The sequence below is a fragment of the Planococcus citri genome, chromosome 2, assembly GCF_950023065.1.
Source record: "Planococcus citri chromosome 2, ihPlaCitr1.1, whole genome shotgun sequence".
Taxonomy (NCBI): domain Eukaryota; kingdom Metazoa; phylum Arthropoda; class Insecta; order Hemiptera; family Pseudococcidae; genus Planococcus; species Planococcus citri.
The window spans coordinates 79,539,741-79,567,714 of record NC_088678.1 but is presented as its reverse complement, the minus strand read 5'-3'; the positions used below and the strand labels follow the sequence as shown (position 1 = coordinate 79,567,714).

The 27,974-nt window shown below is 36.8% G+C and overlaps 1 protein-coding gene across 4 annotated transcripts in view; it reads right to left on the bottom strand.

The window, feature by feature from the left end:
• Nucleotides 1–18,523: 18,523 nt before the first annotated feature.
• LOC135837902 (ATP-binding cassette sub-family G member 1-like) overlaps nt 18,524–27,974 on the bottom strand; it is a 120,566-nt gene continuing 111,115 nt past the window's right edge. For all 4 annotated transcript variants that reach the window (XM_065353335.1, XM_065353336.1, XM_065353337.1 and 1 more), the window contains 2 exons: nt 27,553–27,708; nt 18,524–19,577 (listed from right to left, as the gene is read on the bottom strand). In XM_065353335.1, coding sequence (XP_065209407.1) covers nt 19,230–19,577; nt 27,553–27,708 — 504 coding nt within the window. In that variant the 3' untranslated portion in view covers nt 18,524–19,229. The remainder of the gene's footprint in view (nt 19,578–27,552; nt 27,709–27,974) is intronic.

Below are 27,974 nucleotides of genomic sequence, written 5' to 3'. Positions count from 1 at the left end.
TAGTTCCATAACAATCTCCCCCTGCAAGAGAGAAAAAAAATTGAAAAATTTGAGTTGAAAATTTGAAATTTTGAAAGTTTTTTGATTTTAAAAAAAAGTTAAAAATATGATTAAAAATAGTTTGATTTCCAAAAAAAAATTACAATATTGAATATTGATTGAAATAACGAGTATGAATAAAAGTATTATGAATACGGATAATAGTATAGGAATAAAATAATGTAAAATTATCGAATATAATCGTTGAATCGCGCCGGAGGCGGCGCTTTCCTCGATGATCGGCGCACTGTTGGAGGCGCGCTTGGATCGGTACTTCCAGCTGATCGAGCTGGACAGGTTGCAGCGTCGCTGGTTGTAGGCATTTCAGCGGCGCTGGTATTAGGCGTTGTATTTTGATGCGGTGACTTCGGCCAATACCACCTATAGTAAAAGGCCTGAGCGCTGAATCGTTATCACCTTCTGACGTCACACCTTAAGGGGACTCGATTGTGTTTACCATTTGAATTTTAACGTATGATTAAATGGCGAATTCGTGAAATTGAGTAAAACTTTCGTTAAAAAAGTTATTTAAATTAAGAAATTTAATTAATATTTGTCCTAAAATGTGTTCTAGTCATGTGGCACTGATGTTTTCAACTGTAGGTGGTCTCCGTTTATTTGATTTGTGTATAAGAATGAATTTTTTGCAAGTTGTTAGTGTTGTGTGATTTGAATGGATAGTGATATAATGTAGATTAAAATGAAAATTAATGTGAACTAGTGCTTGTGTTTTACCGGAATGATGTCGTAATGAAATAAATAGTGAACTATGCGATTGCATCAAGTTGAAGAAAAATCTACAATACATTTGAAATCTACTTCTTGGACCATCCAGCTAAAGCTATGATATGATGGATATAAAGAAGAAATCATCAACATCTCAAACCAATTGAAACAGCTTTAAATTCCAAAATTCCTTTGGATAGATGTCAACAGGCATAGTCAAGTGGTACAATGTTTGCAAAGAACTTCAAGAGAAATCTCCGTCACATATGCAATGTTCAGTGATCATGTTCCTGGTGTATCTTATTTATGAGCTGGAGATTATGTTCGCGTTCGCGTATATTGAATATTCACAATAATTTGTATTTGTTGAAGTCATTTTTTAATCTCAATTGTCATTCTCCAGAGTTTTTCTCAGTATTCTTTTAGAAATCGGATCATAAACGATTGTAGTTCTCAATGTTCTCATCTTACATGATAAAAACAGTGTTGGTTATGAGCTAATTTTCACTTATTTTTTCATTTAAATCATTCCCACATGATCTTAAATTAATTATTAAATATCAGAATGTGATTTAAAACGCAAAATAAAATGTTCTTGGGATTTATTTCGTTCTAGTGCATTAATATTGCATTCATTTCTATAGTGTTATCGGAGTATGTACTCCCCAATAGTGATGACGTCACAAAACAGCGCTCAGGCCTTTTACTATAGGTGGTATTGCTTCGGCACATCAAAGGACTGCGTTGGACCGAAGGTGATGGCTTTATTACCTTGTTCCCAGGCGGGTACGAGTTGATCGATATGCCTTTTTATTTGTCGTCCGGAGTTCTCCAGTGTAATTAAATAATGACGCGTTCCATACTTCTCAGCAACAACACCGCGTGCCCATACAAGTTTTTGATTAGTAAAAATACGAGCCTGAACTGTGTTGCCAACGTTGAATTGTCGAACTGACGGCGTTTTTTTATGGCTTGGCTCATGGTATGGAAAAAAACGCATCTAGGCTAATTTTCAATTTACGGCCTAGGTATTGTTCTGCCGGGGAAAGACCGGAAGCGAGCGGCGTTGCATGATAACGGAGGGTGATTTGACGTAATTTTTCATGAATTGAAGTCGAATCAGCCTCTGACTGCATGGCAAGAAGTCTGCGTTTCCAAGTTTGTACACTGCGTTCAGCTAAACCATTGGTTTGTGGAAAATTTGGAGCAATAAATCTCTGGTGAATTCCATTTTTCTTGCAAAAATTTTGAAACAACTCAGATTTGAAAATTGTTGCATTATCTGAGACTAAACAAGTAGGAAAACCATGAGTAGTGAATATTTCTGTGAGAAGGTTGATTGTAATTTCAGAGGTAGGTGCTTCTTTTACTGCTCGGACTTCGGACCATTTGGACTTGGCATCAACACATACCAAAACGTAATATCCTAAAAATGGTCCGAGGTAATCCATATGAACTCTTTCCCAATTCCGAGCTGGGGGGTCCCATGGATGAATTTTTTCTTTTGGCGGATTTCTCCGCAATTCGGCGCAATCGCTACATTTCTTTACATAACGTTCGATATCAGCATCTATGCCCTTCCAATAAACATATCGGCGAGCCAATTGTTTCATACGAGTTGAACCCATGTGAGAGAAGTGTAGATCAGCGAGAACGTGACTTCTCAAGGACACTGGTACATATACACGGTCGTTTCTAAAAATTATACCATCAGCTGTCGTATATTCGTAGTCGGAGTTATCGGTGAGCAGTTTTAGTAATAGCGGCTGTAGTTCTGGATCTTTTTGTGTTTCAGCTGCTATCTTTGCTGAGTTAACTATTTCGTTTGACAAATAAAAGATATTATCAGTGTAGATTTGGTCTGGTTCATTTCCGAGAATAAAATCGTTGGTTGGCTCGGACATAACATTCACTGATAGATTTTCAACATAGCTGATTTGCGGATCAACTGGTGCCCGAGATAAACAGTCAACGTTTTGATTATCGATACCTTTCTTGAATTTTACATCGTAGTTAAACTGAGCGAGAAAACATGCGTACCTAATTAGCCTGGCTGACGTCATCTGTGGTATATTTTTATTTGATGCGAAAATTCTTGTCAGAGCTTCGTTGTCAGTAACCAGAGTGAATTTTTTTCCAAGTAGGTAATTGTAGAAATAGGTCGTTGCAAAAATAATCGCGAGAGCCTCTCTATCAAGCTGAGAGTAATTTTTTTCTGCCGGAGTTAACGCTCTTGAGGCATAAGCGATAGGCCGCTCCTCTCCATCACTGAAATGAGAGAGAACAGCTCCGACCCCAACTGGACTTGCGTCAGTGGTTAAAATTAATGGTTTCATTGGGTCAAAAGGTACAACAACACGATCACTGCATATTTCTTCTTTTAATTTGATGAATGCTGATTCACATTCCGAAGACCAGAAAAATTTAGCATTTTTCTTCAGCAGAGCTCTGAGTGGTGCAGTGAGGTTTGATAAATTTGGAATAAATCGATGGTAATATGTTATTAACCCAATGAACCTACGAATTTCATCAGCATCTTTTGGTCTAGATAGATTTTTCACATCCTCCATCTTTTCTGGTGATTTACCTATTTTCCCTTTTTCAATTACGAAACCAAGGTATGTTGTTTTTTCTTGAAGAAATTTGCACTTTTTCTTATTTAGATGAAGGTCATTTTTCTTCAGTGCTTCTAGACACTTACGGAGGTTTTCTAAACACTCCTCTAAGGATGACCCATAAACAATTATGTCATCAAAGAAATTTGCAGTTCCGGGACAATTTAGCAATATTTCTTTCATTTTTCTGTTAAATTCAGATGGCGCAATTTTTACACCAGGACCCAAACGATTCATTCGATATGACCCACGATGTGTTACAATGGTTTGAATTATACTGGATGCTTCATTTACACACATATGCATGTAAGCTTGATATAGGTCCAATTTACAAAAATGCGTGGCGTTTACTAGCAGATCTAAAATTTCTTCAACCCTGGAAATTGGGTAACTGGCATCTACTAGCTGCACATTGACAGTGACCTTGTAATCGATACAGAGACGAACTTCGTTGTCTTGTTTTAAAACGACAACTAGAGGCGATCCCCAGTCTGAAGAGCTGACTGGAGTTATAATTCCTTGTTTTTCGAGTACATCTAGAGCGGCATCAACTTTTGAACGTAAGGCATAGGGAACAGTTCGCTCACGTAGCAGTTTAGGCGTTGCATTTTCACGGAGTTGTAGGTTTACGGCGAAATTCGGAATGCGACCTATTTTGGGTTCAAAAAGTTCAGAGTATTCTTCTAATATCGATGATAATTTTTCTTGTGGTGTAGGCTCAGATGTGTAAACTGGGTAATCAAAGGAATTTGATTTTTGCTGATCAAGGTCAAGTTCTTCAAGAGTAACCTTTAAAGTGCGAATCCATTCGCGGCCCATCAATGTAGCATGACCTGGAGGCACAATGTACAAATTTGAACGAGTTTTCCTATCTTTGTAGGAAACATCAACAGTAACATAACCTAGAGCTGGCGTTATGGCACCGGAAAACGAACGAAAAGCGATTTTTGCTTCTTTGATTGGTGCTCGAATTCCCAATTTTTTGAATTCATCATCAGGAATCAACGAATATTTAGCACCTGTGTCAACTTCCATTCTCTTCGATTTTCCATTGATACCTACTTCAATGAAATATTTATCATCAGTATTGACACTGTTTTCTTCAAGCTTATAAAGGTCAACGACATGATAATTGTCTACATACTGAGAATATGTTGCATAGTTTGTAGGCTCAGAGATTTTGACACTGGATTCATTTGATTTTGAATTTGACATAAGGGTGGTAATACACACCTTTGGGAGATGACCTGGCTTGTTGCATGACGTGCATTTTAATTTATTTCGATCAACAGTGCAATCTGATACAGAATGGTTATTTCTACCACAACGGAGACATAACCCATCAATTCCCAGCTTTTTATAATCGATTTTTGATCTACGTTTTGCTGGCGTATTACTTCGATAATGATTTTTTGAATAACCTCGACTGTGTGAACGATTTCGTTGTTTACTGTGATCATTATAACGATTCTGAGAACGAGAGTCGCGATTGAAGGCGCGAGATAATTTATTTACATCTGAGTTATTACCTGGTATTGTATTCGGAGTATTTTTGCTCAATTCTCTGCTCTCAATTCGCGAAGCTTCCAATGAAATTGCTTTTTCCACAATTTTATCATAATCATCAGAGTCTGTCTGGAGTACCTGTTCTTTAATCCATGGCTCTTTAATACCACGAACCACTTGAGCTGCTAAGAACAGTTTGGCACAGGATACCTGCTTTTTACACTCACATTCAACAGTGAATTGACAATTTACTACCTTATCCTGAAGTGAGGCAACAAATTCGGCAATATTTTGATTTTCTTTTTGCTGCGTTTCTAGAAAATAATGCCTTGATATGATGACACTTTGACGTGGAACCAATAGATCGTTGAACGAAGTTTTTAAATCAGCGTAAGATAGGTTCTGGATTGATTTATCAGGTCCCAAGAAAGCGGCAAGTTTATTATAATGGGTAGAACCAATTGAAGTACGTAATAATCCGGCTTTCTTTTCAACATCAGTGATGTTTTTTGTAGCTGTGTAGTCTTCGAAACAAGCGATGTAATTTGTGAACTTTTCTTTCTTTGAATCAAAAGCATCAAATTTTTCAGTGTTTTCTGGTGTCCGAGGAGTATTTTGACTTTGAGTTAAAGCTGCTTGCAAAATTGCTTGAAACTGAGTATTTTGTTCAGCTAAAATTCTCTGAAGTTCTTCTGCGTTCATGGTGCTGAGTTTCTAGGCTGAGATGTGTCTGAGTAGAGTGAAAATAGCTGAGTTGACTGAGTGAAAATAGCTGAGTTGACTGAGTGAAAATAGCTGAGTGTGACTGTGATTATCGAAGGTAGCTGAGTAGAATGGTTGAAAAGGTAGGTAATGAAATTGGCACTTTTTTCACCATTTCACACGCGAAAATTTCTGTCATAAAAATCATTTATTCGCGATTTACCTATTTACGAATGATTTAATTAATTTTCGATAAAAAAAATCATCCGAGAGCGCGAAATCGGTACATTTTAACGCGCACGATTACCGCGCGAAAATTTTTTTTCCTCGTCGCCAATTGTGGTGACTCAATAACGAACAACCGATTAACGAACGTCTGTATTTACACACGAATGTACAATGACTAACTATAGTCTCTAACTCTACATCTAACCTAACATCTAGTTCCATAACAATTACCTAATTACAATAGCCACAATACGTGTTACAATTGAGCTATACTCTCATTTGCGTTAGGTAACTTAAGGATCCTCAATTATTTTTACGACTTGCGTCAGTAATTTAAATTGAAATAGGTACATACATCAACATTTGCCATAAAAAAGAGAACTTCCAAGAAAGCGTTAAAATAACCATTTCCTCTATCGTTTCTGAGAAAGAAAAAAAAAACAGCCGAGCATTAAGTGTAGGCACCTTAAAACAACAAATTCAAACTGAATGTTTTATGAAATTTTTTGAAACAAAAAAAACAAAGAAACTAAATTCCAAAACCAACCGTCTGAATCCGAATTTCACAACATTAGCCCAGTCAAAATGCAATTTGACCCAATCATAATTGGGATCAAAGGTTTTTTTGGTGAATATTGTCCAGAGTGGTATGCTGAACAACATACTAAAAGTCCCCGCCCCTACCCCACGAGCTAACCCCCCCCACAGTGGATCAAAGCCCCCCCAAATCAGTTTTTCGTCAAGAACTTCTGAAATATTGAATTTTGAGTAAAATGAGCTCAGTGATCATTTCATCTCCTCTCCAATACCTATCAAATGAGCTATCGACCAACTCCCTACCTTCAAGGGGGTGGCGCTACGACCCCTCAAAGTGACGTGATTTTAATAATTTTACATTTTATGACTTGGGACTTGTAACCTGTTCTAATTGATAAAATGAGTCAAACTTGAGGAATGGGATTCTATTGGGAGCTAGAGTTGACCTCTGGAGTGAGGAGGGTCAAAGTTGAAAATTACAGAAAGGTCATTTTTTTGGAGGGACATAACATGACGCCAAATGGATGAAAAGGGTCCAAAATCATACCATCGGACAGTACCTCATCTGTGATCAACATATCCAAATTTCAGCTTCCTAGGTCATCCCCACCTCATTTAAAGCGGAATTAAGGTGGAAATCCCCTTATTTTGCCCCTATTTCCGGTTTTTTCCATATTAAAAGGAGTGGGGATGACCAAGGAAGCTGAAATTTGGATATGTTGATCACAATGGGAATACTGTCTGATGGCATGATCTTGGACCCTTTTCATCCATTTGGGGTCATGTTATGCTCCTCCAAAAAAATGACCTTTCTGTAATTTTCAACTTTGACCCTCCCACTCCAGAGGTCAACTCTAGCTCCCAATAGAATCCCATTCCCCAAGTTTGACTTCATTTTATCAATTAGAACAGGTTACAAGTCCCAAGTCATAAAATGTAACATTTTATAAAATCACGTCACTTTGAGGGGTCGTAGCACCACCACCCTTGAGGCTAGGCAGTTAGTCGATAGCTCATTCGATAGGTATTGGAGAGGAGATGAAATTATCACTGAGCTCATTTTACTCAAAATTCAATATTTCAGGAGTTCTTGACGAAAAACTGATTTTGGGGGGCTCTGATTCACTGTTGAGCGGGGGGGGGGGTTAGCTCGCGGGGTAGGGGCGGGGACTTTTAGTATGTTGTTCAGCATACCACCCTGGTCAATATTCACCAAAAAAACCTTTGATCGCAATAATGTTTGGGTTCACCTATTTTTTTCTGCTATTTGACTGGGCTACATTCCTATTAGTCCGGCATATGACAATAGGAGTAATTGCACCCTCCCCCCCGGTCGATCCTCCGTGACAACTTTTTTCTTAAAGGGAACATCCTAAGGAACACTTTAAAGCAAGCTTGCCCAAAAAAAAGTTGGCTTTACTTACAAAATGGCGGCCATTTTGATTGACAGGTCAGCCGAAGTCGCAGATTTTGCGTTTCAACATAGGACTTGCCCGAAAGTTTTCAAACTTTACAAAGGTAGATCCAAAGATCATGCAAAAATTTATCACCTGTCAAAATTTCAAGTGCTAAAGTGCGTTTTTCGATTGTTGGCGAATTTTTGAAAATCGAAGTTTGGCCGAAAATGAGGGAAAAAATCAAAATTTTATCAAATTGACCCAGAAAGCTGAAATTTGGGATATACCCTATTTTCAACATCCCAAATAGATTGGATCCACTTTTAACCCGTTTTGAGCAGTTCTGGAGCCTCCAGCAGATTTTTGAAACTCGAAATTCCCACAAAATTCCATCGAATTGGAGTTGTAAAGCTGAAATTTATTCTAAAAACTAACTTCAATACGCTACGAAGTACTGCAGGTGAATTTCAAGTCGTTTTGGAGCCTCCAGCGACTTTTTTGAAAATTACTGGAGCCTCCAGCAGATTTTTGAAACTTTTAAATTTTCACAAAATTTCATCAAATGGATATGGAAAGCTGAAATTTACTCTACACTCCAATTTTAACACCCTCTGAAGACGACTTTTGGTGGGTTCAAGTCATTTTAGGGCCTCCAGCAGATTTTTGAAACTTTAAATTTTCACAAAATTTCATCAAATGGAGGTGGAAAGCTGAAATTTACGCTACACTCCATTTTTAACACCCTCTGAAATCGCGTTTTCATTTTTGAAATTGCGTTGTGCTTTTTTTCAAAATCATGTGGTGCTTTTTTTCAAAAACGTGTAGTGCTTTTTTTCAAAATCGTGTAGTGCTTTTTTTCAAAATCGTGTAGTGCTTTTTTTCAAATTCGTGTTGTGCATTTTTTTTGAAATCGCGTTGCGCTTTTTTTTTCAAATTTGTGTTGTATTTTTTTTTGAAATCGTGTTGTTTTTTTTTGAAATTTGGTTGTACTTTCGTAACAAAATAGGCTATGCACACTGTTGTCTAGTTTTCATAGAGTTGACATGGAATGACCCCATAAACATTAATTTCATTTTCTGAGAAAAGCCCAAGCAAACTATCAAAATTCGAGAAGCTCATTCCACATACCAACGTTAAATCAAAGCTGCCGAAGTCGTGTGTTTATATTTTTCTGATTTCTCGTCATAAGTTCTCCTCCATGGTGTAGTGTAAAATAACCGCTATAATTTTTCCTCATTTTTATGGGGGTGACTGGGTGAGGGAGGGAGAGGGAAAGGATGAGGCGCGCATTGGTGATTTTTTGAAAAAATGTTCAATTTTGATAGCTCATCTCGAAACTGGTCTCAGGGCAAATCCATGGGGGAGGCGGGCAGAAATTATTAAAGAGAATAAATTGAAAATTCAAACTAGGTACCTCTAAATAAATAATTAAAATTGGAAATTTTGAGGTTGAATTATTATTTTTTGTGAAAGGCCAATTTTTTTATTCGGAATACAGAAGTTAAAAGCAACGGGTGGGGAGGGCGGAGGGAGGGGTTCGAGAACATGCACTTTTGGTGTAGTTTGGTTTCTTTCAAATAGGAGAAGTTTTCTTGTGTCGATTTCGACCATCTTTTTGGTTCAAATTAATGCGGAATAAGCCAGCTCAAAATCAATTTTTTTAAAAGTAGTGTTTGAATAAGCACTACCGCTATACTCTTGACAAGGCTAGGGAAAACTCTTGGAGGATCTTTTGTAGTCCGACCCGCCCGTGGGGACCAGTGTATAACTGGGCCCGAGCAAGGCGTTCTTCTTCTGAGATCCCCAAATTAGTTGATAGCTTAGGAAACACGTACTCTGGTAGTTTAAAATACAAACATCTCCTCGAATCTAAGTTTCCTAGGGAACCAGGTCGAATTACGGAAGATCAGAACAGGCTCTATGAAGAATTTGTGAACCACATAAGGACACCAGTGGAGTACAACGAGTATGTAACCTATGAATCGTTAAATGGTATAATTCGTAAGTTGAAAAGAAAAAAAGCGGCGGGTGTAGATGGAATTACTACAACTACTGTCAAGTTGCTCTTCTATAATCACTCGTTACTTCTTATGAGATTGTTTGATTGTTGTATTTCTCGTCGGTACTTTCCAAAGGCGTGGAAAGTGGGTAAAGTGGTGTTCATTCCAAAGCCTGGTAAGCCAAGGAATAAGGCTGATGGGTACAGACCCATAACCTTGCTTCCTATTCTGGGGAAAGTGTTTGAGAAGGTGATCAACTACCAATACTGGGAGACAATCGAACAAAAAGGCTTGATAAGTGAGTTCCAATTTGGCTTTCGCAAGGGCAAATCATGCGAGGATGCAATCCATGCTCTTTTACATAACTTGGCAGTGATGAGAAACAAGTTTGCCTTTGTTGCGATTGTTTCATTAGATGTCCAGGCAGCTTTTGACACTGTCTGGTGGCCAATGATAATGAAGGTTCTTGGAGAGCTTGGTTTTCCCCTGGTAATTATCGATCTGTTCCATAGTTATTGTCAAGATAGGGTAGTCAAAGCCGGCTTAGAGGGAGTTTTGGAGGAGCTAATGGTAATGTTAGGATGTCCTCAGGGTTCTATCTCGGGGCCAACCATTTGGTTACTTTTTTATAACCGGATACTTACTATAGCAAGGGAGTATCTCTATATACAAGCATTTGCTGATGATACAGTCTATATTGTGGGTGCGAACTCCCAGGTACAGTTGGATAGCAGAGTGAACGAGGTAATGGAAGAGATAGCGACGATGCTTGAAGAGGGCTTTGTTAAGCTGAATGCTGCCAAGACACAGATTATGGTTTTCTACAAAAAAGCAGACCCAAGTGCTGACCACTTCTTTATACACCGAGGGACGTACTTGGTAGTCTCCAAGCAGATTAAATATTTAGGTGTAATTATAGACAATGATTTGAGTTGGGAGCCCCATATCGACAACATGGTGTCAAAAGCAAAAGCAGTGTCTAATTCTCTTGAGGTTATTATGAGAAACGTCTACGGGTATTCAAATACACTGAGGCGCATAATGTATAGGGGACTGGTTGTGGCCTTCTTCAGTTATTGTGCTTCTGTTTGTTTGAAAAAAATTGCTCAGAAAGGTACCCAAAAGAAATTACTTTCGGCTCAAAGGGGTTTTGCCCTCAGGATAGCTAGGGCCTATCGCACTGCTGCTACTGAAAAAGTCTTGGTTGTCGCAGGTATTCCTCCTCTCTACTTGGAAGTCATTGAAAATGGTGTAACGTATTTCGCTAAGAAAGGTATCCAGACTAGGAAGTATCCATTCAACTATCCAGAGTTATATAAGGTAGAGCCAAAGAAGTTTACATATGTCATGTCACCAAGGGTGAGGCTTACATATAGGGAGGTTAAGGATAGGCTGAGAAAGCATACGATCCGGCTGTGGCAGAAGGACTGGGACAAATACGATGCTTTTATGAAGACTATGTTTCCTAATATCTCAGATAGGCTACAAGCACCAGACGTTGCATGCAACTATTGGTCCTCCCAAATCCTGACAGGGCATGGCGAGTTTAGGTATTATCTACACACCATTAATCGCACATTCAGTCGAGAATGCCAATGTGGGGACCTAGAACAGAAAAATGAACACATTGTGTACGACTGCCCAGCATCCTTGTTCATCACTTCTAAGTACGATTTCATCGACCGTACAAATAGGAAGATAGCCATCAGCAAAGAATTCGACACTTTTGCCAAGGAGCTGATTGAATGGCTAAAAAGATTTAACATGGAGTATGAAGCTCGCCGCCGCCGCATTGCTGGTACTGATGGGTAAACCCCCTTTGTAGGGTTTGCCAGATTCCTTTCTTCACCAGTGTTGGCGTACCGTAACGGTAACTGTAACGAAAAACGAAAATAACGAAATTTTTTTCGTTCCAGGTAACGGAACTGTAACAAAAACGTTATTTTGATCATGTGATATTGTGTAACTAAAACGTAACGTAACGATATTTTTCTTGATGTAACGTAACGAAAAACGAAAAAATTCTGTTACCTTTTTTGTTATTTTTTTAGTTACAATATTTTCAAGTTGAGTCAAAAAATGAGATTTTTTACCTTCCAAGTTTGACTTTTTCAAAAATTCCCTTTTTAATAAACGTAATTGTATCATGATTATATCTGTAACGAAAAAATGTAACGGTATTTTTTTCGTTACACTGGTATTCAAACCTTTTGGTTCCGTTATTTTAGCCATTTCTGTTACAATTTTTCGTTACAAATGCACAGAGTTGGCGCGATTCGAATCGCGTGAAAGAATCGAGAAAGAATCCGATTCTCACGATTCGAATCGGATTTGAATCGCGGTTCCCCAAGTCAAAAGAATCGGGAAATGCAGGAATCCGATTCCCTTTTATAGAGAATCACACCGCCTCGATTCCCTGCGATTCCTTGCAGATGTTTTTCACGTGTTAAAACAGTGAAATGTACTGTTTTTAATGACTTTTAAGTGATGCATTTGCATTTTGTAGCTCGGGACTGATGACATTTTTTTAAAGGTTAGCTGTTGTGTGAAAATATCTTGAATCATCGATTCTATACAGTGAAGGAATCGCGCAACGTAAGAATCGGATTCAATTTAATGGAGAATCGCGCCTTCTCGATTCCCTGCGATTCCCTGTTCACAGCAACAAACGAAAGAATAGAACTAAATAGAACATGCAAAATGAGCATATACCAAGTTGGGGAAATTACTCATTTCATTTCAGATTCATTTGTAAAGTCCTGAAGTTGAGAAAAATTAGTATTTGGGAATCGGAATCGGAGGGAATCGAGAACCGCTAAAGAATCGGATTCAGAACCGGATTCGCTTTGTGAAAGAATCGAGACTGGAGAATCGCGATTCTCCCAAGTATGAGAATCGTAATTCAGGAATCCGATTCTGACGAACCAAGGAATCGCGCCAACTCTGCAAATGCATTTTTCTTTGAAAATATCATCAATTCTACGTTGAAAAAAACGTTTCTGTAATGAAAAAATCGTAACGGAAATAACGAAAATAACGTAACGAAAAAGTTCAAGTACCAGTGTAACGAAAAATACCGTTACAGCATTTTTTTCGTTACAAGTACTGTAACGAAAAAACGTAACGAAAAAAATGCTAATTTTGTAACGTAATGAAATAACGGAACGAAAAAAATATCGTTATGCACAACACTGTTCTTCACTTCAGGCCACGTGTGTCGCCTGTGGTTTCTCCTGAGTTCCTTCCCTTTTTCCACAGTGTGGTCTATCATCCAGTTGTCTTGCTGGCTGGCGCCTTGAATCGTTGTGCGAAAGAACAAGCGTTCCTTTTATCCTGAGGGGGAGACTGGGCAAGAGATCTCTGTAGTGGAGTCACTCTTGGTCGGTGGTCCTTGGCTAGGCACGTGACGGTCCATTTACTCCGGTTAGCAGGGCTTCCCTTTCATTTCTTTTGTTATTGGTCCGGTCAGTGACCCACAGTGATGGAGCCCTTGGCTGTTCGGGCTCACGTCGGTCAAGTCTTTGCGGCAGTTAGTGGGCCTTTGGGTCCACTTTCGGGTTTCGTGATGCTTTTCCTGCGTTCCCGTTCCGGCATGCTGATCTGCGACAGGGGTCATCTGTGCGGTGGGAGTAGTCACTGTCCAAGGCACAGTCCGGTGCCCTAGGGAAGCTTTACCATGTACGAAGTCTCTTGTTGTTTTTATATATGCTTATGCCTTATGTTTTATGTGATATGTACTTAATGATATGTGATCTGCTGTTAAACTGTTCCAGGTAGAACCACACTCCGCTGCAAACCTTGCTGTCCGGAGGCAAGACACCGTTCGTCGGTAGCCACCGAGTTTGGCCCGCTGCTGGGTGCCTCTACCAAGGGGCAGAATTGAATAAACAAATAATAATAAATGCAAATTCTCGGCACCTTCTCCCGGGGCCGTGGATCCCTGGTGTGAGTTGTCCCGCGTGAGTTGTGGGTTTCAGGTTTTTGGGCTTGGGACTTTTCGGCCATGTTGGGTGCAGTGAGCGCGAGGTGGTCTGAGCGGTAGGTGAGGTTGGTGTTTAGGAGAAATGAGCAGTTTTCGAAGTACAGTATGATAGGAATACACACAAAAAAAAAAAAAAAAAAAAAAGGTAGTAGGTACCTACTTAATGAATACCCTACTCTGCTTCAAAAATTAATCCTAAAGCTCCCTTATTAGGTTTTCACTGCATAAGCAGACCTGCTATATTTTTAAAATACTTACCAGATCTGCCTGGCTGGAAATTATAGGCAGTAAAAAATTATATGTCACATTTCCCGGACCGCAACCAACATCTATGATTTTTTGCTTGCTACTCCATTTCATCCTAGGTATGAATTTTTGTAAAAGCTCGTCAATATCTCGAACTTGCAGCGAATTACTAGAATGGTATTTCCGAGCTTGGAACATGCTGAAATACTTAATACATCACAGATTAGTAAAATGATATGAAAAGTAGTAAAAGTTATCAGCTTTTTAGGAAAAAAACTCACCTGATCAAAAAAAATTCAGTCTCGTTGTAGAATATCAAAAAATTCTCGACTTGGAAAAAATGTGATTCAAAACTAAAAAATTTCAAGTCTCAAATACCTAGATAAAAAATGAAAAAAAAAATTCGCGATATTTAAAATGATTTTTACGCGGCCAAAAAAAAAACCGTTCAATTGCAATAAATGTATACTTACAACACACAATAAAATTAGTCAATTCGGAACGACAAAATATGTACAGTAAAAAAATTGCGCGGCAATTTTTGTAAAATTTGTTCAAATATTGTAAACTGTGAACCCGCAATAATACTCGATTACATTAATGTCATCACAAGGGAAAATTTCAAATCATGAACCAATAATTTGCAAATGCTACGCGTAGGTAAGTACTCGAATCAACACTGAATTTACTTTGGAATCAACCAAAATTTACACGATAAACTGTGTTTTTATATAAATTTCGTAGCTATGTGGAATTTGTAATCAGAATTAATTAAGCGCTAGAGTCCGTCAAAAAAACTCCGACAACATGAAGAAAAACAAGCGGATTTACGTAATCAAGGAATTTTCTTAATTTTTTAATCACGTGTGTAGCATCACCGCAGCTTTCGAAAAATCCTCGCATAAGTATCAGCTGAAAAACGCTTGTATATAGGACCTATACATCAACTACCGAAATTAGGTATTAAATATAGAGGGGAGAGAAAGGACAAAGATATCCATAAACAAAAACACAGGTCAATGAAGTCACTGTCCCGGATCAAGGCAATTTACATGTATAGGTAAGGTACCTACCTAAGTTCTTCAAATAAGCAACCCATTTCTTTGGGTTCAATTCAACGTAGCAGGGGCGAGATGATGCCACCAAAATACGAGTACGAACATTTAAATACAGAACACAAAATAATATGTACCTTATGGGTACCTATGTACTTCAATGTGCGTCAGCAAATTAAAAAAATTACAACGGTTCAGGCAAAATAATAATTATTAAGAGTATACGGTGTAGGTACAATTCGTATGTAAATACGTACCTGTACATACATTGTCCATAGATCTTCATGACGTCTGCAATTTTGAAAATAATGAAAAAATTTCGTTCCCTAAAAACCCCCTCTAACCTACACAATTCTTTTACGTAGTTTCCTCATTTACGATCAGCTACGAGTATTTTCACGTAAGGTGCACCGGGGTAAGTCCGAATTCCTGCTCTGGCGACTAGAGGTTTGCACATTCCGAAGCGCTACCCAGCAGTGACTTGAGGGTACTACCCCTCTAAAACAAGATCATTCAACTTTCTCCATTGGGGAGAACCTGGGCATCAAAAACATACCGATGGGACCATATGTAAACAGACACATCTTAGAGGATGTAAACCTACAAAAAAATAATATTCCTAAGGAGTAAGGACCACCTTCCCCTCAACTCCCAGAAAGAGTAGCACTGAGCTCTCTACTTCCATGGCGTACCAGCACTAGGAAGAGGCCTCAAAGGAGGCTGAACCCAAGGAGGATAATCTCAACAGCCCAGAGACAGTTGCTCACTGAAGGAGGCTGGGAGCATCCGTACTCCCTGATATTCAGTGACCATGTCTACATACCTGCTATGCAATACCTGGTGATTTGTGGAATCCAAGAGCGATTCTACACCCCAGTCAGTGCCGCCAGTGTGGGGGATCTTCTCCCAAATGAACAATATCTTGACATGCACGAACCATCACATCGTGATGTTGAGACCAGACTCATCTCCTCTGCTGCGGAAGTAATGAGGAGAAGAAGCTTGGGAAATATGGCTTTAACAGCGGTTGAGTCCAATGGGCTACTCACACTGGAGGAAACCAACAAAGACATATTTCTACAAGGGCCTTGCTTTGCACTGGCACACTGTGTCAGCCAAGACCTCAGAATGTCTGCTGGGATATCGAGGGACTTCATCCGCCACTTTGGAGGTAGAAAGATGCTGCTAACCCAACCACACAATGTGGGGGAAGTGGCTACTCTAAAGCATAAAATTGAAGGAATAGTGAGCCAGGGTCACAATAATATTCTGCATCATCACAAAAATCCACTACTACAACAAACTAACAGACCAGCTTGACTGGGGCCAGGTACAGTCAATCATTGCGAGAGAGTTCAGGGAGATACCTATCAACATAAAGGTGTGTAATTGGACCTCCCCCAACACCCGCTCTAAAACTAATTAATATCACTTGTAAATAGCTACATGTAATAGTGTAACAAATTAGCAAATATTCTCCCCAAGTATAACTTAAGGTAAGCTACCAGTTATGGACCAGGGTACCAATTACAGATCTTTTTTTTGCAATGGCCTGGCTAGTTTGCAACTTGTCAGATAGGAGTGCCAATTGGGGCATTGTGTTGCCTTGAGTATAGCCAACCTAGCAATGCATGGTCTTTGGATGTTGGGTGTTATCAGTGTGCTCAGCCTGTTTGTAATCAGAAAGTGAAAATTTTTACGGCAAAAATTTTGTTAAATTTGTACAAGGGTTTTTAATTAATTCAATTACATCGATCCAAAGAGTATATTCGACGAACATTTGGTTTCTATGTGTGAAGCTAAGTACCAAGAACTACTTTTTTGCATGTTCAAACTTTTTTGCGGATTTTAGGTTTATGTTAGGCACTTTTTGGTAGAATGACAATGTTCAAACATGAAATCACTGTAATGCTTTCAAAATTGATGATTATAAGCCAAGTCTTATGTATTTATGTTGCATCCCGCATACGTTTCGTGTTCAGGTGAATAAACATTCGAATTGTGAAATTCAGTTTTGGTCAGCAATAGGTTTGATCCAAAATTGGTAGCTAATTTTTTTTCTCTATGAATTTTTTAATTTCAAAAGGGTTGTCAGGTACCAATTATGGACCAGTCTACAATTGGTAGTTTTTCAACTTCAATATGTATTTGTAAACTTGGATGATGAAAATTTTCTAATGTGGTTCTCAGGGTACTATAACTGGTCTCAGAGTGAAAAAAAATTAAACCCTACTGTTCATATATTTTGCATGATCCGTAATTGGTACCTCCTAAAAAACTGTCTTTTTTTAGACCTTATTTCGAATAGGAATTAGGGAAATGAAAATTACTTTTTTTTCAAAACTGAACACCTTAAAGTAAAAGAGGAAGCTTCGAGGATTATTTTATTTAATATTAAAATTGGGTCATAAATGATGTCTTGGCAATTAATTGCAAAAAAGTGGTCCATAACTGGTAGTTTACCTTATTTAATTTAATCTAAGTACATAGTACAATGTATGTATATTATAGCACTACCCTAAGCTGAAGGATGGAAGAAACCTATGGTATGTGTCCATCCTCGGCATTCAAAATTACTCCAACTTTATCCACTATGTAAGGTGGGGCCGAGTGTTCCCACTTTCACACATACGAAATCATATCCTTTTGGACAATCCTGCTCTAGGAGATCTCTTTCTGAGATAGTTAAGGGTACAGTGGTGCCCGGAGACCTCCTAGGCCTACCTCTAAATGGGAGATGGGTCAGGGATCGCTCCAAATCTGCGGAAGGGGGGAATGGGCTACATCCTAGGGTGACCACTCCCTCAACCCTGAAGTGGTGGGAGCGATTCTGGGATACTGCCTAGGAGCTCCGGGCCTTTGGACTGGTGCTGGGAGGATGGGTTAGCAGTCCCAACCAAAACTGGGGCCCCCACTCACCACGGCTCCAGGACCACTGGGTGGCCGAACCGTCCCCTCCCCCTCCTAGTTTTAAGCAAAATTGAAACACTCTCAATCTTGGCTTAGCTTAAGTTGTATATAGTTTTTATAGCTAAATTTTAGTATCAAGTTTGTCATTTAGTATTAGAATTTACATCACCCTCCCCCTAAACTTAAGATTGTACTGGTATTATTCCTGCGGAAGGGGCCCCAGGCCCCACCCCCTCACCGCAGGAATAAGTAATTATAAGACGTAAATAATATCTATTCAAAAATAAACCCTTTTAAAAAAAAATCATCATCATGCTAGGAACTAGTTTTAGAGAACAAATGAGAACACTTGGAAATTCCATAGATCGAATGACCGAAGAGGGAAGGGAGGGAATTCGTCTTTTCATAACTTTTCGTAACCCAAACCATAACTTGACGACAAAAGTAGAAGAGCAGAGAAGAGAATACATACACCAAAAAATGGCATCGCCATAAAAATTCAACATCTCCATGCTCATTGCTCACCAATCGCCATCCCATCAATAGTTTGGCAATTGTAGCTCAGAATTTAAAATAAAAATTACACCTTGTCTTTTATTGCAGTATAAAAAAAAAAAATCATACACAAATCGTTTTTTCATACGTACAAATAAATTGGTAACAATGAAAAGGTAGGTAACCGTAAAAACACGACGTTCTTACGATCAACGTTCATTTTTGAATTTAAAATTTCTCAATAACTAATAGGTATCTATAATTATTGCTTAAACGGATTCGAAAAAAGTAATGAGCACAAAATACATAAGTCGTATCATGCTTATAATATAAGTATAGTACAGAAGTACACTTACACAAAAAAACACACACACACAAATAGGTACGTATAAATAATAAGATTATCACAAAATTTAATTCATAAACATTACGTCTCAAAATCATACCACACATCGTGCATATTACATTCATCTAATATAAAAACAAGCTCGTTTTCGATTTCGAATCAAGTATAAATATAAACGAGCACTTGGGAAGGGACACACGGAGGAGGAGGAAAAGAAAAAACTCAGATTTCCACGTATTATAGTCCAAACACGATTCACAATGCACAACTCGTCGGCCGGACAATATCAGAAATATAGGCCTAATAAAAAGATGAGTAGGAGGCACGGGGGTAAAATGAAGAGGTCAGTCTTACATCGACGCACGCGGCTCAATGAGTATCGTAGCAGGTAAACGTCAAAATGTATAGGTATCTATAATATGTACAGACACTAAACTAATGAAATTCAACCCTTTCTAATATTATGCCTTAAACTAAAGAAGCTCATTACGAAGAACAAGACTAAAAAGAAAAATAACATAAGTACATCCTTCACGTAACGAGTCTCATCCATGCCCAGTTCTTCGAATATCTTCTGCGGGTATCTGTAATGGCAATAGGTTTCCTCTATGGGGCATTTCAGAATTTCACGATTGTTTCCGTAGACCGACTGCACCAACGCTTCGAAAGCGTACCGGAAGTAGCTCGAATACGAAACGTAATACAGTAATCTGGGCATATGGGCGAAAAGTACCACGTATCCGGCGAACAGGATGAAGAAACAGATCAACACCGCTCCCATGAAAACTCCGTTCTATAAAATGGGGAAAATCATTATTAGATATGAGTGAATGTTGAGGTGATTTTAGTCTCACATCTATTTAAAAATAAGACCTGCCCCCCCCCCCCCAATTTGAAATGATATCTTAGATTTTAGTATCTTGGAGATGATAGAATTTCGCACACAAAAATCTAGCCCAGCCTCAACTCACAGGTAACTGCTTTCAGCACGTAAGAGACATAATGTTTGCCTATTCGCAATTTTCAAGGCGCTACGGGCATAACTTGAAAACGAACAAAAATAATTTTCAAAATTAGAAGTTTAAAATTCATCAATTATTATCATCCGTAATAATGATTGTTCTCAAGATTGTGACGTTAAATCAATAATTTAAAAAAAAAAAATCAAAATTACCAGAATTGAAAATAATGAAATTTCATTTTGTGAGATCGAAAGTCGTGAATAGAGAAATCTTCATCATTTTTACCCATAAATACGCATTTCACTTGAAAAATATTGCATTTTCGCTTCGAAAACAATTACGAAAAAAAATCCAAATTCCCAAAAATTCATGAGGTAGGGTGTAAAATGTTGGCTTCTTGAGTCTATTTACAAAATTGGCTCTGCCCTTTAAAGTGAAAATAACACCAAGTTATGGACCATGGACCAGAAAATTCCCATTTTTGGGACCGAAAATTTCAGTTTTGGGGCTAAAATGAAAATTGTCATAATCTACGGCGAAAAATAATCCTCAATTAGATTGTAGGTTGTAATCATATTTTTTGCAGAAATTGTGAGAATTTAACATCAATTTCCCATTCGAGAAGCTAGGAACTCATTCTCTGGCACCAAAAATATCAGCTTTACAGCCAAAGTAGAAATTATGGTCATATTTGAGATCAAGGAGAGATTTCGGTCCCTTTTGATGAATTTGGAAAGTTCCATTTTATCTACTAAAAAAGCGACAATTCTCGATTTAGGGATCAAAGAAAACAACCATTGTCAATTATTTTGAGTTCGGCGCGAAATTTCATCTTATTTCGATGAGTCGCAAGCGTATTATACTTATTTAAAATATTTGGAATGAGTTTTTAGAAGTAAGGAGGGGGCTACATAAGTAAAAAATGTACCAGAACCATAGTTTCGCACATGAAAAGTCGAAATTTTGATAATTATAATATGGAGGAAGGGGGCTGATGAGGACTCTAGTTTCAGTTTTGATGATCATTTGACCCACAACTCTGGCACAGGCATCTGTGGAGAGGAGCCAAATTGAGGATTTTAAAAAAAAGAACAATATTCGTACCAAAATGAGGGTTTTTAATGGCGCTGATTTCATTTTTGATGATCAATCGACCCAGAAATCCAAAATAAGTCTTTGGAGAAGGTACGTATTGAACAGAAAATTTTCAAAAAAATATAATGTTGGAATTATTGGGGTAAAAACGCAAGTTTTTGAGGACGTTGCTTTCATTCTTGATGAAAATTCGACTCGAAACTCCAAAATACGAATCTTTATGGGGAGGGGGAGGTGCCTAATTGAAAATTTTCAAAAAAAATATACTTATATTGGTATCAAAAATAGAGGGTTTGTGAAGGCGTTGATTTCATTTTCATTCGACCGAAAAACCCAAAATAGGTCTTCATTGGAATTGAACTGAAAATTTTCAACAAAATACAATGTTTGAATTGTTGGTGTCAAAATGTAAGGTTTTGAGGACATTGAGTTCATTTTTGATGAAAAATCCAAAATAGGCACATGTGAGGAGATGCCAAACTGATAACTTTAAAAAAATTCATTGACATCAAAATAACTATGGTTTTTTGATGAACTTTAATTTTATGTTTGATGAAAATTTCAACCAAAATTCAAAAATGGGCAGCTGCAGGGAGGTGTAAAATTGAAAATTTCCCAAAAATATAATATTGGCATAAAAATTTTGGTTTTCGAGAGCATTGATTTCATTCTTGATCATCATTCGACGTCAAAACCTCAAAATAGCCCTCTGCGAGGGTTTATCAAATTGAGAACTGTTTAAAAAAAACATACTATCAAAATGGTGGTTTCAAGATCACTGATATCATTTTTGAATTTTGACAAACATTCCACTCAAAATACGTTTTTTGAAAAGGGAACAATTGAACTGAAAATTTCCAAAAAATGCTATCTTCATGTTGTTGGTGTCTAATTGAAAATTTTCGAGGATGCTGATTTGATTTTTGATAACAATTTGATCCGGAAACCCGAAATGGGCACCTTAGTCGGGGAGCCCGCTTAAGGATCTATTGCACCCCCCCCTCGTTGATCCTCCGGGACAACTTTTTTCTCAAAGGGAGAGTCCTAAGGAACATTTCTAGCTCTTGTACTAAAAAAAAAAGTGGCCCTACTTACAAAATGGCGGCCAATTTGATTGACAGGTCAGCCGAAATCGAAGATTTTGCGTTCCAACATAAGACTTGCACAAAATTTTTCAAACTGTACAAAGATAGATCGAAAGGTCAAGCAAAAATTTATCACCTCTCAAAATTTCAAGTGCTAAAGTGCCTTTTTAGATTTTTGGCGAATTTTTGAAAATCAAATTTAGTCCAAAAATAGGGGAAAAAATCAAAATTTTACCAAATTGACCAAGAAAGCTGAAATTTGGGATATACCCTATTTTCGATTTGTCAAATCGATTGGAAACTGTTTCAAACAGTTTTGACCAGTTCTGGAGCCTCCAGCAGATTTTTGAAACTCCAAATTCTCACAAAATTTCATCAAAATGAAGTTTGAAAGCCGAAATCAATTCTGCAAAATAATTTTAATGCGTTACGAAGTACTGCAGGTGAATTTCAAGCCGTTTTGGAGCCTACGGCGACATTTTGAAAATTCCTGGAGCCTCCATCAGATTTTTGAAACTTTGAATTTTCACAACATTTCATCAAATGGAGATGGAAAGCTGAAATTTACTCTACACTCCAATTTTAACACCCTCTGAAGACGACTTCAGGTGGGTTCAAATCGTTTTGGAGCCTCCAGCGACTTTTTGAAAATTACTGGAGCCTCCAGTAGATTTTTGAAACTTGAAATTCCAGCAACATTTCACCAAATGAAGTTGGAAAGCTAAAATTCACTTCGCAAACTAATTTCAATACGATAAGAAGTCGACTACATGGTGGTTTCAAATGATTTTAAATGATTTTGAAGCTTCCAGCTACTTTTTGGAAATTTCAATTTTCCAAAAAACACCATACGACCTTTCGAAAAGTCGCTGGAGGCTCCAAAACGACTTGAAATTCACCAGCAGACGACTTTGTAACGTATTGAAATTAGTTTGCAGAATGAATTTTGTCTTTCCATCTCCGTTTGATGAAATTTTTAGGAAATTTAAAGTTTCAAAAATGTACTGGAGGCTCCAAAATTACTTGAAATCCCCCTGCAGTTGACTTCGTAGCATATTGAAATTAGTTTGCAGAATAAATTTCGGCTATCCAACTCCATTTGATGAAATTTTGTGGGAATTTCGAGTTTCAAAAATATGCTGGAGGCTCCAGAACTGCTGAAAACGGTTTGAAACAGTTTCCAATCGATTTGACATGTCGAAAATAGGATGTATCCAAAATTTCAGCTTTCTTGGTCAATTTGGTAAAATTTTGATTTTTTCCTCATTTTTGGCCTAAATTTGATTTTCAAAAATTCACCAAAAATCTAAAAACGCACTTTAGCACTTGAAATTTTGACAGGTGATAGATTTTTGTCGGTCATTTTGTAAGTAGGGCCACTTTTTTTTTTGAGTACAAGAGCTAGAAATGTTCCTTAGGACTCCCCCTTTAAGAAAAAAGTTGTCCCGGAGGATCTACAAGGGGGGGGGGTACAATAGATCCTTAAGCGGGCTCTCCAACTACCTGTGGGGATCGAGGTGCTCAATTTTAAAACATTTAAACAATGTAGGTTTTCAAGAATGTTGATCTCAAGCGATGGTTTCCAACAATTTGACACAAAAATTCAAAATAGGCGCGGGCATTTCATCGCAAAACCCAAAAATAGGCACTTGAAGGGAGTAGGAAATTGAAAACCACCAAAAAAACATATAATGTTGGTGCATATCAAAATGTAGGTTTTCAAAGTCGCTACTTTCATTTTTGATGACCATGCGATCCAAAAACTCAAAAATATAGACATCTATAGAGAAAATAAAAAACTGAAAATTTTCAAACAAAATTACAAAATTTTAATTAAACGCCACTTATTGACGGCACTGATTTCGCTTTTGATGACCATTCGACCCGCAACCTTGAAAAGACGTCTGCGGGAAAACGAAATAAAAAATTGTGAAAAATTGTAAGTAGTATTAGTACATATCAGAACGTACGATTTTTAGGGAGCTAATTTCATTTTTTTTACGACCTCCTCCCACCCAAAAAGGAGTTCTATTTTTGGTCTGCGAGGCAAATGATTTTGCGTTCGAATTCATTTTCCAATATACGGTCAGGAGTGCCAACCGGTTGTACAAATATAATTTAATATGTAATTCATGTTAGTGTTTGCTTTCATTTTCTAGCATCTGATTGTCGATTCGTAATAAAAAATGTAAATTTATTCCTTCTGAAAATCATCTCACTCTCGTGCAGAATCACTTTTTCCTCCCCAGTCGTGAAATCTAAGCGGCACGGTCGTGCCGCACCCCCGCCCTCCCGTTCCGAGATTTCCATGGAAATCCGCGGAAAAGGCCGAGAATGTCCGATATACGGCCGACCGTGCACTGCTTATTATTCTGTAATCATTTGGAAATTTATTTTAAAAATTATGTATCTCGTAAACGGTACATTTTTAATATAAAATGAAATAGTACCTAGGCTTATTTTTACGAGCTCTATCTAGGTACACCAAAACCAGTACTGTATGTTGAATAGTTTTTAAGATACGAAAATACATTTTGCATTTACCCCAAATTTATTGCAAAATTTTTTGTCAGCCATTTTATGGCAAAACTACTGAACGGATTTTGATGAAATTTTGAATACTGCTACGAATCGTCTTAATCAAGACATTGTCGTCGAGAAAATTCTAAAATTCTCAATTTTCACTCTTTCTCCCCGTTTTTGACCCCCTAAAAATGTTAAAAATTTCCCGAAAATAACAAAAGGCACTAGTCCTATGTTCAAGGTACCTATATTTAAAATTTCAGCTCTCTACAATTTATAGTTTTCTCTGTAGCCTTGTCTAAAGAATATATTTTGTATGAAATCAGTGTTGATTTATTTGCAATCAAAATATCTCTATATAATTTGCTGAATCTATCCCCTTGCTAGGCATTTAATTAAAAATAGAAATTATTGTACAGGGAATTTCACTATCTCAAATTTGACAACACGTATTAGTAGATTGTTTTCGGCTGGAAATGCAATTTGTTGTTGTTTTTGGGTACGTAGGCGTAGTATTTTTCCACGAATATTGTAAAAAATAAATAATTGAAAAAAATGAACAGTAAAACTGTAAGTTTGTGTCCTGATAGTAAAATAAAATGCTACTTTAGTCACTCTTGTTAATTCCTTCAGCAATAAAATGCGCATCTTTCTTCCATATTCATGTTTAAAAATGTTATCAGAATAATGAAATATGGAATAGCATTTCAAGTCGTGAATATTATAGAGTAATTAATTATAGTAATAGTAAGTACAATACAGCAGATCAAAATGGAAATATACAACGGTATTTATTCGCAATGGCAACTGCCGAACTGGCAGGTAAAACATAGACTTTGGTATCAATATCAAACCAAATCAAATCTCATCACCATAATAGTAAAATACTCCTTTAGAATCTTTGGGATCAAAAAAAAAAAAAATCGATACAAAACATAAATCGTAAGTTGACCAATAAGGATGGTGATACTTTAATGAACCAAATTCAAGTATTGACTATTGTCATAATGATGTTGCTTTTTTCATGTAACCCAATCAAGAAACTGTATTTTATTTATTTTTTCAACTTGTACTAGTAGTTTCCAGGCTAATTTTAATGTACTCCTTTCCTATAAAATCTGCGTTTATTCAAGTACCTACTTTTATCCGAAAAAATTGCTTGCAAAGATGTAACTAGGACTTCAGTCTGTTAATAACAAATAATAAGTCAAATACAACAGTCATGACCAGTGTGATGCCGAGGAGTAATTAATTTTGACGATAATTTATTATCTAACAAATAACACTAGGCAACAATTTTTGACCTTTTTTTTGTGTTTGGGTTGAAAATGGGCTTAATTGATAGTTTAGAACCTAAAACAAAAAACAGAGTGGGATTCTTTAATTTGAGTTGTTTTTGTGATGAGGAGAGATGATCAAAGTTGCAAAAATGGCCGTTTTTGCCCTATTTTTGTCATAAAATTTACAAAAATCATTATTTTAACCAATGAAATTACTTTCCATGAATATCGCCTCGTAACAAATTCTTTACTAGGTATTGATAAGATGGCTATTCACCACAAAATCTCTTTTCTAAATCATAGAAATCAGGTGATGATAAACAAATTTCGTTAAAATTTCTCATTCAACGTCAACCTATGTACCTATAAAACAAAACTGCCCCCCTTGAATCAAAAAGAAATAAAATCGAAATAATTGAAGCATTTCAACGTTTTCTTTTCTCTATCCTGATGAAATATAAATATCAACACAAGCGTCTTTATCCTAAAACCAGTTTCATAAATATAAAACAAACAAAATATGCAAATATGAATCAGTAGATAATGTGATTTTGAGAAACTATGAAACAAAATGTAGGAATAAAGGAATATGAATATTATGTAAGTAATGTTAATTTGAGAATTGGGTTATCAAATGCATTAAAAAAATTATCTGATATCCGCAAAAAAATCTTTGGGAAAGAATTCTAACCCCCCACCCTCCCTCCAAGGAAAGTTATTACAATTATGAAAATAGAGGTTGGAATTGACAAATTATTTTAAATAAAATTAATAATGACAGTATCAAAATTTATTGATATAAATAGAGTAAATCCCCGCCATTCAATACATTACTCAATAATTTGAGTACAAATGTACATTTTGAAAATGTGGTTTGGTTAAAAAACAATTGTAAAAATGATCCATTAGCTGTCAATGGAGATAAGAAATGAAAAATTATTGAAAAAAATAATGATAATTAAAGTAACAAAATTTAATGATATAGATATAGTAAATCCCCGCCATTCAAAACATTACTCGACGATTTGAGTATGAACCAAGATTTTGAAAATGTAGTTAGTTTTACAAAAATGAAATATTTTATATGTATAATTTAACTGAGAACTGTTTATGATTGAAAATGGTAATGCTTTAAGAAATTTGCAGTAATATTCTCTTGTCAAAAAAAAAGGGCGGACAAAACCACAAATTTCTTAAATGAACGGGAAATGATACATTATGATGAATTAAAAAAATTTAGAAAAAGGTTTTGTCCGCCCTTTTTTTTTGACAAGAGAATATTACTGCAAATTTCTTAAAGCATTACCATTTTCAATCATAAACAGTTCTCAGTTAAATTATACATATAAAATATTTCATTTTTGTAAAACTAACTACATTTTCAAAATCTTGGTTCATACTCAAATCGTCGAGTAATGTTTTGAATGGCGGGGATTTACTATATCTATATCATTAAATTTTGTTACTTTAATTATCATTATTTTTTTCAATAATTTTTCATTTCTTATCTCCATTGACAGCTAATGGATCATTTTTACAATTGTTTTTTAACCAAACCACATTTTCAAAATGTACATTTGTACTCAAATTATTGAGTAATGTATTGAATGGCGGGGATTTACTCTATTTATATCAATAAATTTTGATACTGTCATTATTAATTTTATTTAAAATAATTTGTCAATTCCAACCTCTATTTTCATAATTGTAATAACTTTCCTTGGAGGGAGGGTGGGGGGTTAGAATTCTTTCCCAAAGATTTTTTTGCGGATATGTATACCTACTAAGTACAATATTTTCATCACCATCAACAAAATACTTACAACTGGAGAAAGACTGGTTCCCAAAAATAAACCGAAACCTTCGTTTATCAGCGTCGTCAACATGCATACCAATAAAAACTTGAGGAATCGCCAATACACTAATACTTGAGATGATAAATAATATGCAAATATCGCGTACACCACGGTGAATAACATCTGTAACAAAATAATACCAGCTTAGTCGTCGTAAATGATACAAAATCAGTCGAAAAATTAACTCGTAAAATACTCGTACTTATAGGCAGGTCCCCTCCCTGAACACATCCACAAAGTAGAAAATCAACTCGTGAAAAAATTATAAAATTTGGTCAATTTTTTTTTTTTTTTTCTTTAATATTGAAATTGAAATTTTCCCAAGTTTTGAGGATCTTTAATTTTGGGCGTTCCAAGTTCCTCGTTACCCCTCTTCTCGGCAACCGCCC